The sequence below is a fragment of the Gobio gobio genome (assembly GCF_949357685.1).
Source record: "Gobio gobio genome assembly, chromosome: 24".
NCBI lineage: Eukaryota > Metazoa > Chordata > Actinopteri > Cypriniformes > Gobionidae > Gobio > Gobio gobio.
In genome coordinates this window covers 15,363,037-15,376,600 of record NC_137120.1, presented here as the reverse complement: position 1 = coordinate 15,376,600, position 13,564 = coordinate 15,363,037, and the positions used below count along the sequence as shown (strand labels likewise).

At 39.2% G+C, this 13,564-nt stretch overlaps 1 protein-coding gene across 2 annotated transcripts in view; it reads right to left on the bottom strand.

Moving 5' to 3' along the window:
• Positions 1-871: 871 nt before the first annotated feature.
• Positions 872-13,564, bottom strand: part of rubcn (rubicon autophagy regulator) — a 30,403-nt gene continuing 17,710 nt past the window's right edge. Inside the window, exons 12-21 of one of the 2 annotated variants that reach the window (XM_079808287.1) lie at positions 13,396-13,470; positions 11,704-11,761; positions 11,472-11,604; positions 8,102-8,247; positions 7,952-8,016; positions 7,633-7,871; positions 7,456-7,517; positions 4,939-5,092; positions 4,756-4,849; positions 872-1,765 (exon numbers count right to left, since the gene is read on the bottom strand). In XM_079808287.1, the coding sequence (XP_079664413.1) occupies positions 1,617-1,765; positions 4,756-4,849; positions 4,939-5,092; positions 7,456-7,517; positions 7,633-7,871; positions 7,952-8,016; positions 8,102-8,247; positions 11,472-11,604; positions 11,704-11,761; positions 13,396-13,470 (1,175 nt within the window). In that variant the 3' untranslated portion in view covers positions 872-1,616. The remainder of the gene's footprint in view (positions 1,766-4,755; positions 4,850-4,938; positions 5,093-7,455; positions 7,518-7,632; positions 7,872-7,951; positions 8,017-8,101; positions 8,248-11,471; positions 11,605-11,703; positions 11,762-13,395; positions 13,471-13,564) is intronic. The other variant, XM_079808288.1, reaches the window with a different exon arrangement.

Genomic DNA, 13,564 nt, shown 5'->3' with positions numbered 1-13,564 from the left:
GAAACATGAGCAGAATAAATTTCAAGTATATATTGTTTTTAAAATCATTCTCGCAGGTTGACGCGTTCAGTTTTACAAAGGCGCAAGTAGATTCTGAGTAAACCAACAAAATGTTGGAAGAACGGGTTCCTAACTACAGAGCAAAATACATTTCTGTCTGAATTTCTCCAAAAAGCAGAGCAAATTTATATAAATTCTTTGTGAAAATGACAAAAGACTTTACATATACGAACAAAAGAAATTTCTGGCTAAAATATTTGGCAAAACCAACAGAATTTTGGAAGAATGGGTTCCTAAAGAAATTTCTGTCTGAAGTTTTCTAACGTGCAGAGCAAATTTATATACATTTGTTGTGAAAATTACGCAAGAAAGACTTCACACATACGAGCAGAAGAAATTTCAGGCGAAAATATTAGGCCAAACCAAAAACAACTTCCACAGGAATGGTTTTGTGAATGAGCAGGAAAAAAAATCCTGTCCAAATCGCTAGCAAAACTAAAACGGCCTATGGAGGAATGATTTTATGCGCAAGAAAATTGAACTTTTGTTCAAAATTGTGCGTAAAATCCATTCTCACGGAAATTGCTGCATTCAGTTCGACCCAATTCACCCAAAATGTATCGTTACAAAAGAGCTTCTGTGGAAATCGTTCATAAAACCAACATCATTTAGGAAGGGATTATAACGAATGTGAAAAAGAATGAATTTATGGAACAATTTAAGCAAGTATAGTTTTTATAAATTCTCTGGGGGAAAAAAGGCTAAAATATTCACAAAACCAAAAGAACTTCTGCAAGAATGGTTTCTGACTAAAATGTTTGAAAAAATAAAATGTATTCAGTTTTTTTTTTCTTTTTCTTTTTCTTTTTTTTATGAACAAACAGAACAATTTTAAGTTCTTGTGCAAAAATTTGGTGAAAAATCACTCTCACATAGTTGTCTTTAGTTCAAAGCAAAAATTTACGCTTCATTCATTTACGGATGTTTACACACAAATTGGTTTCATTTTTATTTGCTCCATTGTTGTATTAAAATGAATGTTCACGATAACACAGGAATTAATTCTGCTGGCATTTCATGCATGAGGCCTGTTGTGTCTGTAGCTTTGATCACAGTAAGTTTGAACCCGACACTTTTAGAAACCTCTCAGGGAAACGGTTGTGCAAGACTCGCTGGAGTTCAGCTGCCCTTTTCCGTCTCTCATCTCTCACAAATGAACGGCCCACGAGGCACGCGATACATTAATAAATATAACCAACAAAACACAGACACAAAAAAAAAAACCAAGACTGTTATTCCAAACACATAAAAGTTTACGGCTCAGGACTTGACACCCTGTTAATTAAAACAAATTAGATTTTAACAGACGGACGCAACAGAGGCAAACAAAAACATGGCAAATCGTAAAAATTAGTACAGTTTTCTATCCAAAGGCATCAATCCTTAAAATCAGAAACATATTCTTTGCACATAAAACTCTTTGTATCTTTAATGATCAAATATGCTGAGGTCAGCAGGACTCATTTGGGACGGGAATCAAGAACGGTTTGGCTGAATATCAGTCTCTACATTCACTGCTGCGTTGTGCTCTGGTGAGATCTTACTGGTGTCATGTGCTAGGTCCCGCTCGGCTCGCCCTCGTCTCCGTCCTCCTGCTCCTCCATGTTCTTGCGAGCCATCCGCTCTCTCCTCTCGGCTAGTCTCAGACAGCGAGGACACTCCTTCCCCGCCTTAAAGCAGGTCTTATGATAGCACGCTCGACAATCTGCCAAACAAAAACACACTATTACAATCAACCACGACATGGGAAAACAAAAACACACATAGGTCCTTAAAGGGATAGTTCACCCAAAAATGAACAGTTTTTTTGTATCTATTTATTTATACTTTTATTTATTTATTAAACTAGGCCAAAGTGTTTTCTTTGGGTTCTCTGTTCATATTTCTCTCTTTCACTCAACAAGTATTTAAAGTGTTTTCAAACTGAAGTGTTAAAGGGTTTAGTTCACCCAAAAATGAAAATTAGCCCATGATTTACTCACCCTCAAGACATCCTAGGTGTTTATGACATTCTTCTTTCAGATGAATAAAATTTCCTTCTGAAGCGAATCGATACATTTGGGTATTTAAAACTTTATAAAGTAAAGGATCTAGCTTCAACCAGATCGCCTTCCGTATTCCACTTACGGAAAAAGTGTAGAGCCTCTCACAGTTCAAAACGCTTACGCTACGTCTGACGACATTGCACACCAGTTACGTTTTTTCCCTATCTGGCAGTAGCTAGATATTTTACTTTATAAAGTTTTAAATATGGATATTTTTCTTACACAAACGCATCGCTTCGCTTCAGAAGGCCTTTATTAACCCGCCGGAGCCGTGTGGAGCAGTTTTATGATGGACAGATGCACTTTTATGGACTTGCCATTATACTGCCATTAAAGCTTGAAAGAGCCAGGACATTTTTAATATAACTCAGATTTTATTTGTCTGAAAGAACAATGTCATACACTCCTAGGATGAGTAAATCATGGGCTAATTTTCATTTTTGGGTGAACTAACCCTTTAACACTTCAGTTTGAAAACACCTTAAATACTTGTAGAGTGAAAGAGAGAAATATGAACAGAGAACCCAAAGAAAACATTTAAGCCTAGTTTAATAAATGCATAAATAAATAAAAGTATAAATAAATAGATGCATAAAAAATGCATACATGCATAAAAAAAATGCATAAATAAATACATAAATAATGCATAAATAAATGCATACATTAATAAATGCAAATAAATTTGTATAAATAAATGCATATATAAAATATATAAAAATGTATGAATAAATAAATGCATAAATTAAAACATAGAGGTCGAGGGATTGATTGATTGAACAATCGGTTATCAGCAAAAATCCATCCCGATAGTTTTTCCGGGTTGTGTCCGTTGCCGGAGCGGCTGAGAAAGGTCCGCTGTCATTACACAGAACAAGAGCGGCCTCTAGAGGCCAAATAAAAACTCTCACTGACTCCTCATGGAGTTTGTTTTGACACATGAGTAGGGTTGGGTACTGAAACCCAGTGCCTATATAACCGGACCGAATCAGAACGCAGATTTCGGTGCCTCATTTCGGTGCCACTTAAATTCAAACGTGCTTTCACGCTTTGGCTGGCGCCGAGCCAGAGACGGACGCGCTCAGCGTTCGTCACATATCACAACTATTCAGTGTTTTCAACCACATGTTTATTTTAGGTTTCAGACATTTAAAAGCACATAATTACTAGCAGCAAATACACACTGAAGTCTATAGCGACAGTTATAATTTGACTACGTGTTTTATTCATATCAGATACACATTGTATAATTAACTATAGTTTACTCTATTCTTCTCCCACTTCACCGGTCACTTTCATGTATTTCGTGAGACGAGGATGAATTTATGTGATGTAAATCCGACAGATCTGGTTCTCTGAATTGCGGTGCAAACGAACATGGCGGCGCCATCACGCATTATAGATCAACTAACACAGATTCACTCAAACATTTTTGAAAATCAGGATATAAGATAGTACATGACATAGTTAAGAAGTTTGTGAATATTGTGAATAAATGAGAAAAAAAAAAAAACTGATTCAGCGGTCATACAGCACTCTTGCGGCTGCTGTGTGTCATGCGAGAAGTGCTGTAAAATATTTAGCCAGAGAATATGGTCATATTTCTAAATAAAGCTGAACCTTGAAGCTGGTTTGTAGCATACCAAGACACTACAGTACAGTTATTAGTACTGTAACTGTTATTTAGTGTTAAATTAGGCCTATTGTAGTTGGGTTAGGTGGCTTAGGTTTTACTTTGTAAATTGTGTTTTGTATCTATTTATAAATTTTACTTTAGTATACTTTAAACTTTTAATAAATTGTTCCATTTAAATATATATATATATATATATATATATATATATATATATATATATATATATATATATATATATATATATATATATATATATATATATATATATATATATATATATTTATTTATTTTATTTTTTTCAATAAAAAGCCATTATTTAATGTCATCTTTTTTTTCCTTTTAAGTATCGGTTCAGGCACCGTTACCGTTTTAAATGTATCAGTTTGGCACCGGTATCATAAAAAACCCAACCGATACCCAACCCTACACATAAGGCTGCACACTGCACAGAGTGACAGTTCAGATGCGGATTTATATACGTCTCATTTCAATACTATGGCATTTGTGTAGATATTTTAAGATGGCCATTTGTAAGCATGACTGTTGGATTTATATGAAATGGTAACACTTTACATTTGTAACATTAACTAAGGTTAATAACAAAAGTATTGTTTATTTGATGATTTCCACATTTACTAATCAATTTTTACCTTTTAAAGTTGTGTCTCTTAACATTAGTTGATGCTCTATGAACCAATATGAATGATCAGGGTAAGTTCAGCACAATTGTATGTCTTATGCTTGTTTTTATTCAATATCCATGTTAAAAAACTATTGGCTGATTAATCGGCCAGCGTGGGCATCCTAGTTTTTGTTATCGGTAAAACATCTATAAAAGGTTTTATCGGTCGACCTCTATAAAAATATGCACACATCATGCATAAATAACTATAAAATGTATGAATAAATGCATATATAAAACATGCCTAAATTAATACACATAAATAAAACTGCATAAATAAATAAATGCATATACGGAAGGACGGATGGATGGAAATGAAATGAACAGATGCTCACCATCACACCGAAGGCACTTGTTGAGCTCGTAGGGAAAGATAATGTCCTTATCATTTCCACAGAACTCACAGATGAAGCCCTTGGCCTGGCAGAGCTGTGGGACAACGTGAGAAGAACCAATAAACATGTCAGACAGCTAGAGAAAGGAAAGGACTTGCACAACCTCTCTCATCGGTTCCTCACCATACAGTCTGTGACGTGGCTGGAGCCGAGGCGGAGCAGGTCCCGCAGCTTTGGGGCCAGACTGCCGCCACGGACAGCCGTCAGGTCGCTGAGAGAGAACAGGTGGAAGTCTTCAGTCAGATGTCCAGGAAGTGTGTCAAACTGATCCAGCACGCTGCCAACAGAGAGGACACTGTAACGCACCGTTCTTCATGGGGGGTGTGATTTTCACAGAAAATAATCTCGATATTAATATCAATAATGATAATTTTGCTGACTGTGTTTATCCTGTTATTATGTACCTTTAAATGTGAAATTAAAACCACCAGGTGGCAGTCGATGAGTGAGTCATTGAGTTTCAATCGATTCATTCAAAACATTCATTCAGGAACGAAGCATTTGGCTGTCTTAAAGGGATAGTTCACCCAAAAATGAAAATTAGCACAAGATTTACTCACCCTCAAGTCATCCTAGGTGTATACAACATTATTCTTTCAGACAAATAAAATCAGAGTTATATTAAAAAATATGTCCTGGCTAATCCAAGCTTTATAAAGTCCAAAAAAGTGCATCCATCCATTATAAAATTTCTCCACACTGCTCCAGGGGTTAAAGGAATTTTGAAGTGAATCGATGGGTTTGTGTGAGAAAAATATCCATATTTAAAACATTATTAAGTAAAATAACTAGCTTCTAGCAGACAGCGAAAGAATAACAACCGAACTGACGAATGCTCAGAGGTTTTGCTCTATCCTCGACGCATGTGTCAGTTCAGTTGTTATTGTTAGTTATTTTACTTAACATTCTAAATATGGATTTTTCTCACACAAATGCATCGTTTTTTTTATTTAGAAAAGAGCAGTGCGCTGCGGTTTTTTTATGTTGCTAGGCAACCCCTGAAACAGCTGTCCTGTCAGTCTAATTAAGGTTAACCATCACCACAACTGAAGGTCCACCTCTCCATCCATTCGATTGGACAATAGAAAAAAAAAACTGTGATAACTTCGGGCACTTTTCTGCTTTTTTCAACTTCAGGCGCTTCGAGCGCTCCTAGAAAAACACGAGGCGCCTGGGGCCCATAACGCGCAAAACCCTCACTGCCAATAGAAAACTATTTAAAAAAGGCGTCTGTCAAAAACATGTTCTGTCTGAACACTCCAATTGTTTGGAAAATAGGCTCATGATATTACGCATATTTATATACGATATTAGGGGCTATTTTCAGGCGCTGCGTAATTTCATTGCGCCTGCTGCACCCATGGTACGGCAGGAAAGTTCCTTGATTATTACGCAGGAATGATAGTATAGTTCCTAGGCATATCGGCCAAGAAAATAGTAACTTTTCATTTTTCGTCGGCCTTTGTACACGTTTTAAATAGGAAAAAATAACACAGGTATTTGGTCATTTTTGAGCGAGATGCTAACGGTCTAATCAGATTCAACAATCTATGTTAAAAGTGCTACCGCCAGACCCGGAGATAGGTAGCCTAGAAATCTAGATGCACCCTAGCAGCATAAAATCTAATTTGCAGCCAGGGTAGTCTAGCAACTCTCCGTTGGCTTGGAGCTGGAAAAACCAACCTCTGGTCAGGCCAATCACATCGTGTCGGTGGGTGGGGTTGACATAATGACGGCAGATTTGCTGTGGTTCCGCGTGCTACTTGTAAACAAAGAAGCTGACGAACAGCGGTCTTTCGAATCCGCTTTGGCCGCAAATCTGGAAGACTTGGAGTTAAGCTTTTCTTTGAGAAAAGAACAAAGAATGGCACTGAAGTCATTCTTAAGAAAGGAAGATGTGTTCTGAGTTTTGCCGACCGAATACGGCAAAAGTTTAATCTATCAACTAGCTCCGCTTCACCTTCTTCGTTGCTCTGGTTGGTTGTAGCGCTATCCTATTGCGTGTGGAGGGAATTTGATCTTGATGTGGGTCTGGCTTGTCAGGCTAGGAGATTGGCAGAATGGATTCAAAAATGGTAAAACTCAACTGTTTAACTCTAGTGGAGTTGAAAAATGAGCCTATTTTCAAAAAAAAGGGGAGCGTTCCTTTAATGAGCGAGTCATTGAATCATTCATTCAAACGATTAATTAATTCAGTAATGAAACACTGCGGTGTGTTGCTCAGAGATGCAAAACAATCCTGTGGCTTTATTTGGAACGACTTTCATTAGTGAAATAGAGCAAAAACAGGCAATATTGTGTCTAAAATGTAAGTCACTTAATATTAACTTCATATTGAACTGTTGTATAAAATCAATAATCACATTTGTAATCATGCTGATATTTGGAGAATAAAACGGCACTGTTCGTGTGACACTGATTAACTACATTAAATGACATAAATATAGAACACCTTGAATTTTGGGGGCATTATACAATTTCTAACCCACCAGACTACATCACGTAGTGTATGTGTAAAGTGAGGGACATTAATCGAGTTAAAACAACAATCACGATATTATCCTAGATGACAAATAAATCGCACAGCCCTAGTTCTTCATAGTGTCTCAAGCAAAACAAAAATGCAGTGAAGACACTTACTCTTTAGCCAAACGGCACGTTTTTAGGAGATTCTTCATGTGGTTTAACTGTTCTCTCAATGCCTGTAATAGAACCAGCAGAAATATAAAGATGAAAAATATTACATTTATAATCACACTGTAACAAGGACGCCTAATAAAGTGTTATGGAAGACACGATCATGTTGACTTGACGTACGCGCACTGTCTCCAGGGCTTTGACCTTCTTGTACAGGCCGCTGTTGATGTCGTTGGGGTTGAAGAGCGGGTCTCCTTCGATCTTGGCCAGCAGGTCCCGGGAAAAGTTGCTGACGTAGCTTTTACTGAAGTCCCACTTCCGAAGGATCTTCCCCGGCACTACGGCCTGTGCATTCTCATGACAGCACTGGCAAAAGTAGCGGCCCAGATACTCGCAGTACCTCATTCTCTTTATGTAGTCTATTACAAAGAGAACGCACTCGTGTAAACGCACATGTTTGTACCTGGATCGATTTTTACAGTGCATATGTGTTTTGTACCTGGATCGACGCGGATGCCGCAGCCAGCGCAGCGGTAGTTCTGCTTTGCTACCACCACTTTCCTCCTTTAAGGATCAATGGAGAGATAGAACAAATACTGAATCATGTGATAAAGGGAATGAAACTCAACACTGATGGTGACGCTCTCACTTTGGAGGAGGGTGGATGTTGAAGATGATCTGTGGTCTAGGAGGAGCCCACTCCAAATTCCCTCGCACTCGGATGCGTAGTTTGTAAATGTCTGCGTGTTCGCCATCATCCGGTGAAATTGGAAGAGAATCAGGCATTGGAAGAAGCTGTAAAACAGAAGAAAACATGCTAACATTGGCAGAAATGCAAACATTTTCAACTAGAATTCAAGACCCTTGCTTCAGTCACATTAAAGTGTTTATTTGATTAAACTTTATCTATATGCATCTGTAGAATTCAGTACAATACATATATTTAAAGGCAGTTTTCTCCCGAACGGAGCTGGAAATTCGGGGTTTGCACTAGTGTTAATTCCGTTAACTAAATCTATAAAGAAAAATGTTCATCGATGAGCTTTTTTCCCCTCCATGACTGAGACAAGACGACACCAGACCAACGGCATTAACCTCTTACACTCCAAGGACCCTGATAAGGGTCCAGAATTACATAATCAAATATATACTTTAAATTTTAAATGTCTGTGGAGGAGCTCTGACCTCATATGTGGAACCATTTGAAAGCTTAGAATGTCTACTTCCTGGAGATATGCATCATAGGGATGCTCATTTCGGTAAATTTTCTCGACCGACAACCGCAGCTCATTATCAGATTATTAACTGTTAGCTGATAAGATTATAATATTGAATTGGCATTAAATAAAAATACAATTGACGAGTGTCTGTGACCCGTTAAAAAGACACTTTTTTTCACGGGTTTATTTTAGAAATGATCCCACAGAGTAGGCCTACTTCTTCATTTTGCGAAATATGTCTGTGTAGACACTAGGGGTGTAACGGTACACGTATTTGTACCGAAGCGTTTCGGTACGGGGCTTTTGGTTCGGTGCACACGTGTACCGAACGGTTTCCGAATGCAATCTTTAAACAGTTAACAGTAGGCTTGTTTTAAATGCGGAACACACTTCAATCCTAGTTCACACACGAACATATTAAGTTTCCAGTCCATTTTATCACGAAATTCAAACGATAAATGCCGTTTTGATGCTCTTTAATGTGGCATGACTGATCACTGATCACAGTTCAAGCGGCGGCGCAACGCACACGAACACAATCATCTATGAACGCGATCATCTGTGAAGGCGATCAATCATCTCTTCCTGAAGAATAAACATGAATGAACATCTGAAGGTATATTGAGGATACATTACAAATTACTGTCACGCATCATATGTGGTGTAATCACTCAATCGGTGTTTCAAAGGCGGAAAGATGTCAATATCTGCTTGTAAACTAAACAATGTCATGTAGCATCACATTTACCTCAGGCAGTCATTCAGTGTCCACAGAATTTTATTGACAAGAGAAATCAACTCTTTCACTAAATATATGCACTGTATTAGCCTATATATTCATTATATTCTACTGAACCTGATGTATTGATTATTTCATGTATGTTTAAATAAACCTGTCATGAAAATTACAGTCTATAAATGATTATATTTCAACAACGAATTGAAGGAAAAAAAAAAAAAAATTATAATTAGATTTAGATATTGCAAAAACTGCCTTATGTGAAGTTTACATGTTTGCGTAGGCCAGGGGTGTCCAAAGTCCGGCCCGCGGGCCAAATGCGGCCCGGGGATGAATTTCAAACGGCCCGCAGCGCGTCTATTAAAATGTATTATATGTGGCCCGCCACGGATCATTTACAAATCATGCAGTTTTGAGATGTCACCGCAAGGTGGCAGTACTAGACTTTAGGCGAGGGAAACCGCGCCCAAAGCGGAACGAAACAGCGCTGCTTGTGCTCTGCGCAACTCGCGAGCTCTGACTCTGAACAAATGTGTTTACCTGCTGAGAGTCTCGATCACGCGGCCACTAAACACTGTGAGAAGAAGTGTTCGAAGAAGTGTTCGAAGAAGTGTTCGAAGAAGTGTTCGAAGAAGTGTTCGAAGAAGTGTTCGAAGAAGTGTTCGAAGAAGTGTTCGAGTTCGGCGCAGAGGTCTCCGGTACGAGCTGCGAATCTCTCTGTGATTTGATTTAATTTAAATCCAGTTAAACAGCGCTGACTTAAATCAACAACACTAACGTGCAAATCAGCTGAGCCGATTCAAAATACTTTTCAAACAACAATTCGCATTTCGAATTTATCATGGATTTACTGTGGTAACACTACCTGTAACCATGGTAATTTGTCAGAAATGTAGGTTAATATGTCATTTGATTTAATTTGTAATGTAGACATGTATTAAATGAGTAATAAAGGCAAAATTGCAGACTATTTTTTGTAATAAACTTGCAGTTTTGTGCATTTGTACGTCTATAGACTAAATACCATTCTAGATATGGAAATATATAATATACCGAACCGTGACTTCAAAACCGAGGTACGTACCGAACCGTCAGTTTTGTGTACCGTTACACCCCTAGTAGGCACGTGTGGTTGCACGTGTTGACACGCCCTGTGAGTTAACAGCATATTTTTCTTATTTTTCCATGCAGCAAAAAAAAACAAAAAAACTTTTAAACCGTTTAATTGATAATATTAAAATCGGTCAAAATTCTTACTTTCGGTTAACTGTTAAACGGTCAATATGAGCATCCCTAATGCATCACTTTGGCATTTGTTGTACACAAAGTAACTTATTAACACTAAATTACTCAGGGACAATTTCCGCCTGGATTTGGCCTACCCAAATTGAAAAGCTCTCCATACCCACATACAGTGGTCTAAATACAAAATTGTGGTTTAATTTTACAGGAAACCTTTGCAGGTACATAAACCACTGCTAAAATTGATACACATTTAAGTATATGTTGTCGGAGCTGTAATTGTGGTTGCCATTGAAGTCTATGATGTGAACACAATACACAGTCATAGATTGAACATATTTGGGTTTGGTGTAAGCACTGAAAGCGTTGAGGTATCATCGTAGTAGTTTTAAGCGCGTGTGAACGTCATGGCAACGTACAACACAAAGTACCTCACGCAGGAAACACTTAACGTAATGCGTAAATGTGTGTAACTAACGTAAATCAAGCAAGCTAGTATGCATAGGCCACGAAGTGTTGGAGAAATAACACATTAGCGGACCGGAGGGAATTAAATTGAATTTTTCCCAGAAATTCAAGCACTTTCAAGGACCTGTATCTACGTATATTTATTTTCAACAAAAAAAATATATATATTTTTTTTTTTCACAAACTTTCAAGGATTTCAAGGACTCGTGGGACCCCTGGAAAGAGTTAAAAAGCCCTTCTCAGCTGAACATTAGTCCAGAAAACACTTCACACAAGGAATCTGTACGTAAACTATGTTCATGTATTTGCAGTCAGTTTCAGGCCTAAGTATGTAAACACAGGTACTGTACTTTTTGAGGGGCGTCCTGCTCTGGGACCAGCCAGTCGAGCTCCGAGGCAGCGGGCAGCTGCATGCCCTCAAACTGCCGGAGAAGACCCATAGCCACGGACTCGGCTGAGTTGGACTGCAGCATGGATGGAGAGCTGTGCAGAGAGACATCACAGCAGATCAGTGGATATACATCAGCACATAAAGACCACAGATCAGTCAAAAACACAATGACAGGTTTCAGAAGCGCTCACATGGAGTCTGAGCTGAGGAAGGATCTGCTGCTGGACGCGCTGCGCTTGATGTCTGCATCTGAGAACAGTGACAACGAACAGTCAGTGCTTCCTCCAATCACTGAACAGAGGCGTACCACTGATAGACCAACACATTAGTCACAATTCTGCATTTTTCTATTATTTTTCTATTATTAAGAGTGCGTGTGTGTGTGTGTGTGTGTGTGTGTGAGTGAGTGTGAGTGCGTGAGTGTGTGTCTGTGTTTGTGTGAGTGTGTGTGTGAGTATAAGAGTGTGTGTCTGTGTCTGTGTGTTTGTGTGAGTGTGTTTGTGTGAGTGTGTGGGTGTGACTGTGCATGTGAGTGTATGAGTGTGTGTGAATGTGAGAGTTTGTGACCATAAGAGTGTGTGTCTGTGTGTTTGTGTGTTTGTGTGAGTGTGTGGGTGTGCGTGTGAGTGAGTGAGCATGTGTGAGTGTGCGTGTATAAGTGTGTGTCTGTTTGTTGGTGTGAGTGTGCATGTGAGTGTGCATGTGAGAGTTTGTGACTATAAGAGTGTGTGTCTGTGTATTTGCGTGAGTGTGTGGGTGTGCGTGTGAGTGAGTAAGTGAGTGTGCGTGTATAAGAGTGTGTGTCTGTGTGTTGGTGTGAGTGTGTATGTGAGTGTGTGTGTGTGTGTGTGTGTGTGAGAATGTGAGAGTTTGTGACTATAAGAGTGTGTGTCTGTGTTTGCGTGAGTGTGTGTGCGAGTGAGTGAGTGAGCGTGTGTGAGAGTGAGTGAGTGTGCATGTATAAGAGTGTGTGTGTCTATGTGTTGGTGTGAGAGTATGTGTGTGTGTGTGTGTGTGTGTGTGTGTGTGTGTGTGTGTGTGTGTGTGTGTGTGAATGTGAATGTGAGAGTTTGTGACTAAGAGTCTGTGTCTCAGTATTTGCGTGAGTGTGTGGGTGTGCGTGTGAGTGAGCGTGTGTGAGAGTGAGTGAGTGTGCGTGTATAAGAGAGTGTGTCTGTGTGTTTGCGTGAGTGTGTGGGTGTGCGTGTGAGTGAGAGAGTGAGTGTGTGTCTGTGTGTTGGTGTGCATGTGAGTGTGTATGCGTGTGTGTGTGTGTGTGTGTGTGTGAGAATGTGAGAGTTTGTGACTATGAGTGTGTGTCTGTGTGTTTGCGTGTGTGAGTATAAGCGTGTGTTATAAGAGTGTGTGTCTGTGTGTTTGTGTGAGTGTGACTGTGCATGTGAGTGTATGAGTGTGTGAATGTGAGAGTTTGTGACTATAAGAGTGTGTGTCTGTGTTTGCGTGAGTGTGCATGCGTTTGTGTGTATGCGTTTGTGTGTAAGTGTTCTGGTTAAATTGTGCAAAGGATTGATCAGTTTTTATTTCCCAAAAGCCCTGTGTCATAAAATAACAAACAAAGACAGAGAGTTATTTGAATAAAAGCTTTGGGATAAGAACTAAAGATTAATAATTAAGTAATCCATCCATTCTTATCTTATCATTCAGCAGCTAGCAGTGCTAAAGGTTGCAGGTTTATGAGTTATTGCCATAAATGAAAGACAGCAAGCGGCGACATGGCAAACAAGAGGCTGATACGTCATGCATGAGGTAATGAACAAGCAAAGCCAAGGAAACAGCAGAAAGAGCCATCAACTACGGCTGTAGAAGACTAAAGCATCTGACGCCAGCGCCTATCATTGATCAAGCAGACTTCCCTTCGGTACCTGAGAAGAGGGACGCGAGTGACAGGGACAGGCCGCTCTGAGACACCGCCAGCAGGGACTGACCTTCACTGCCATCTGAGAGACACAGACCACAGACTGAGCCGCTCAACACGTCTTAACAAACGTCCTGTCACGACTCGTCGTCAGCGCAGAAAACACTGCACATTCT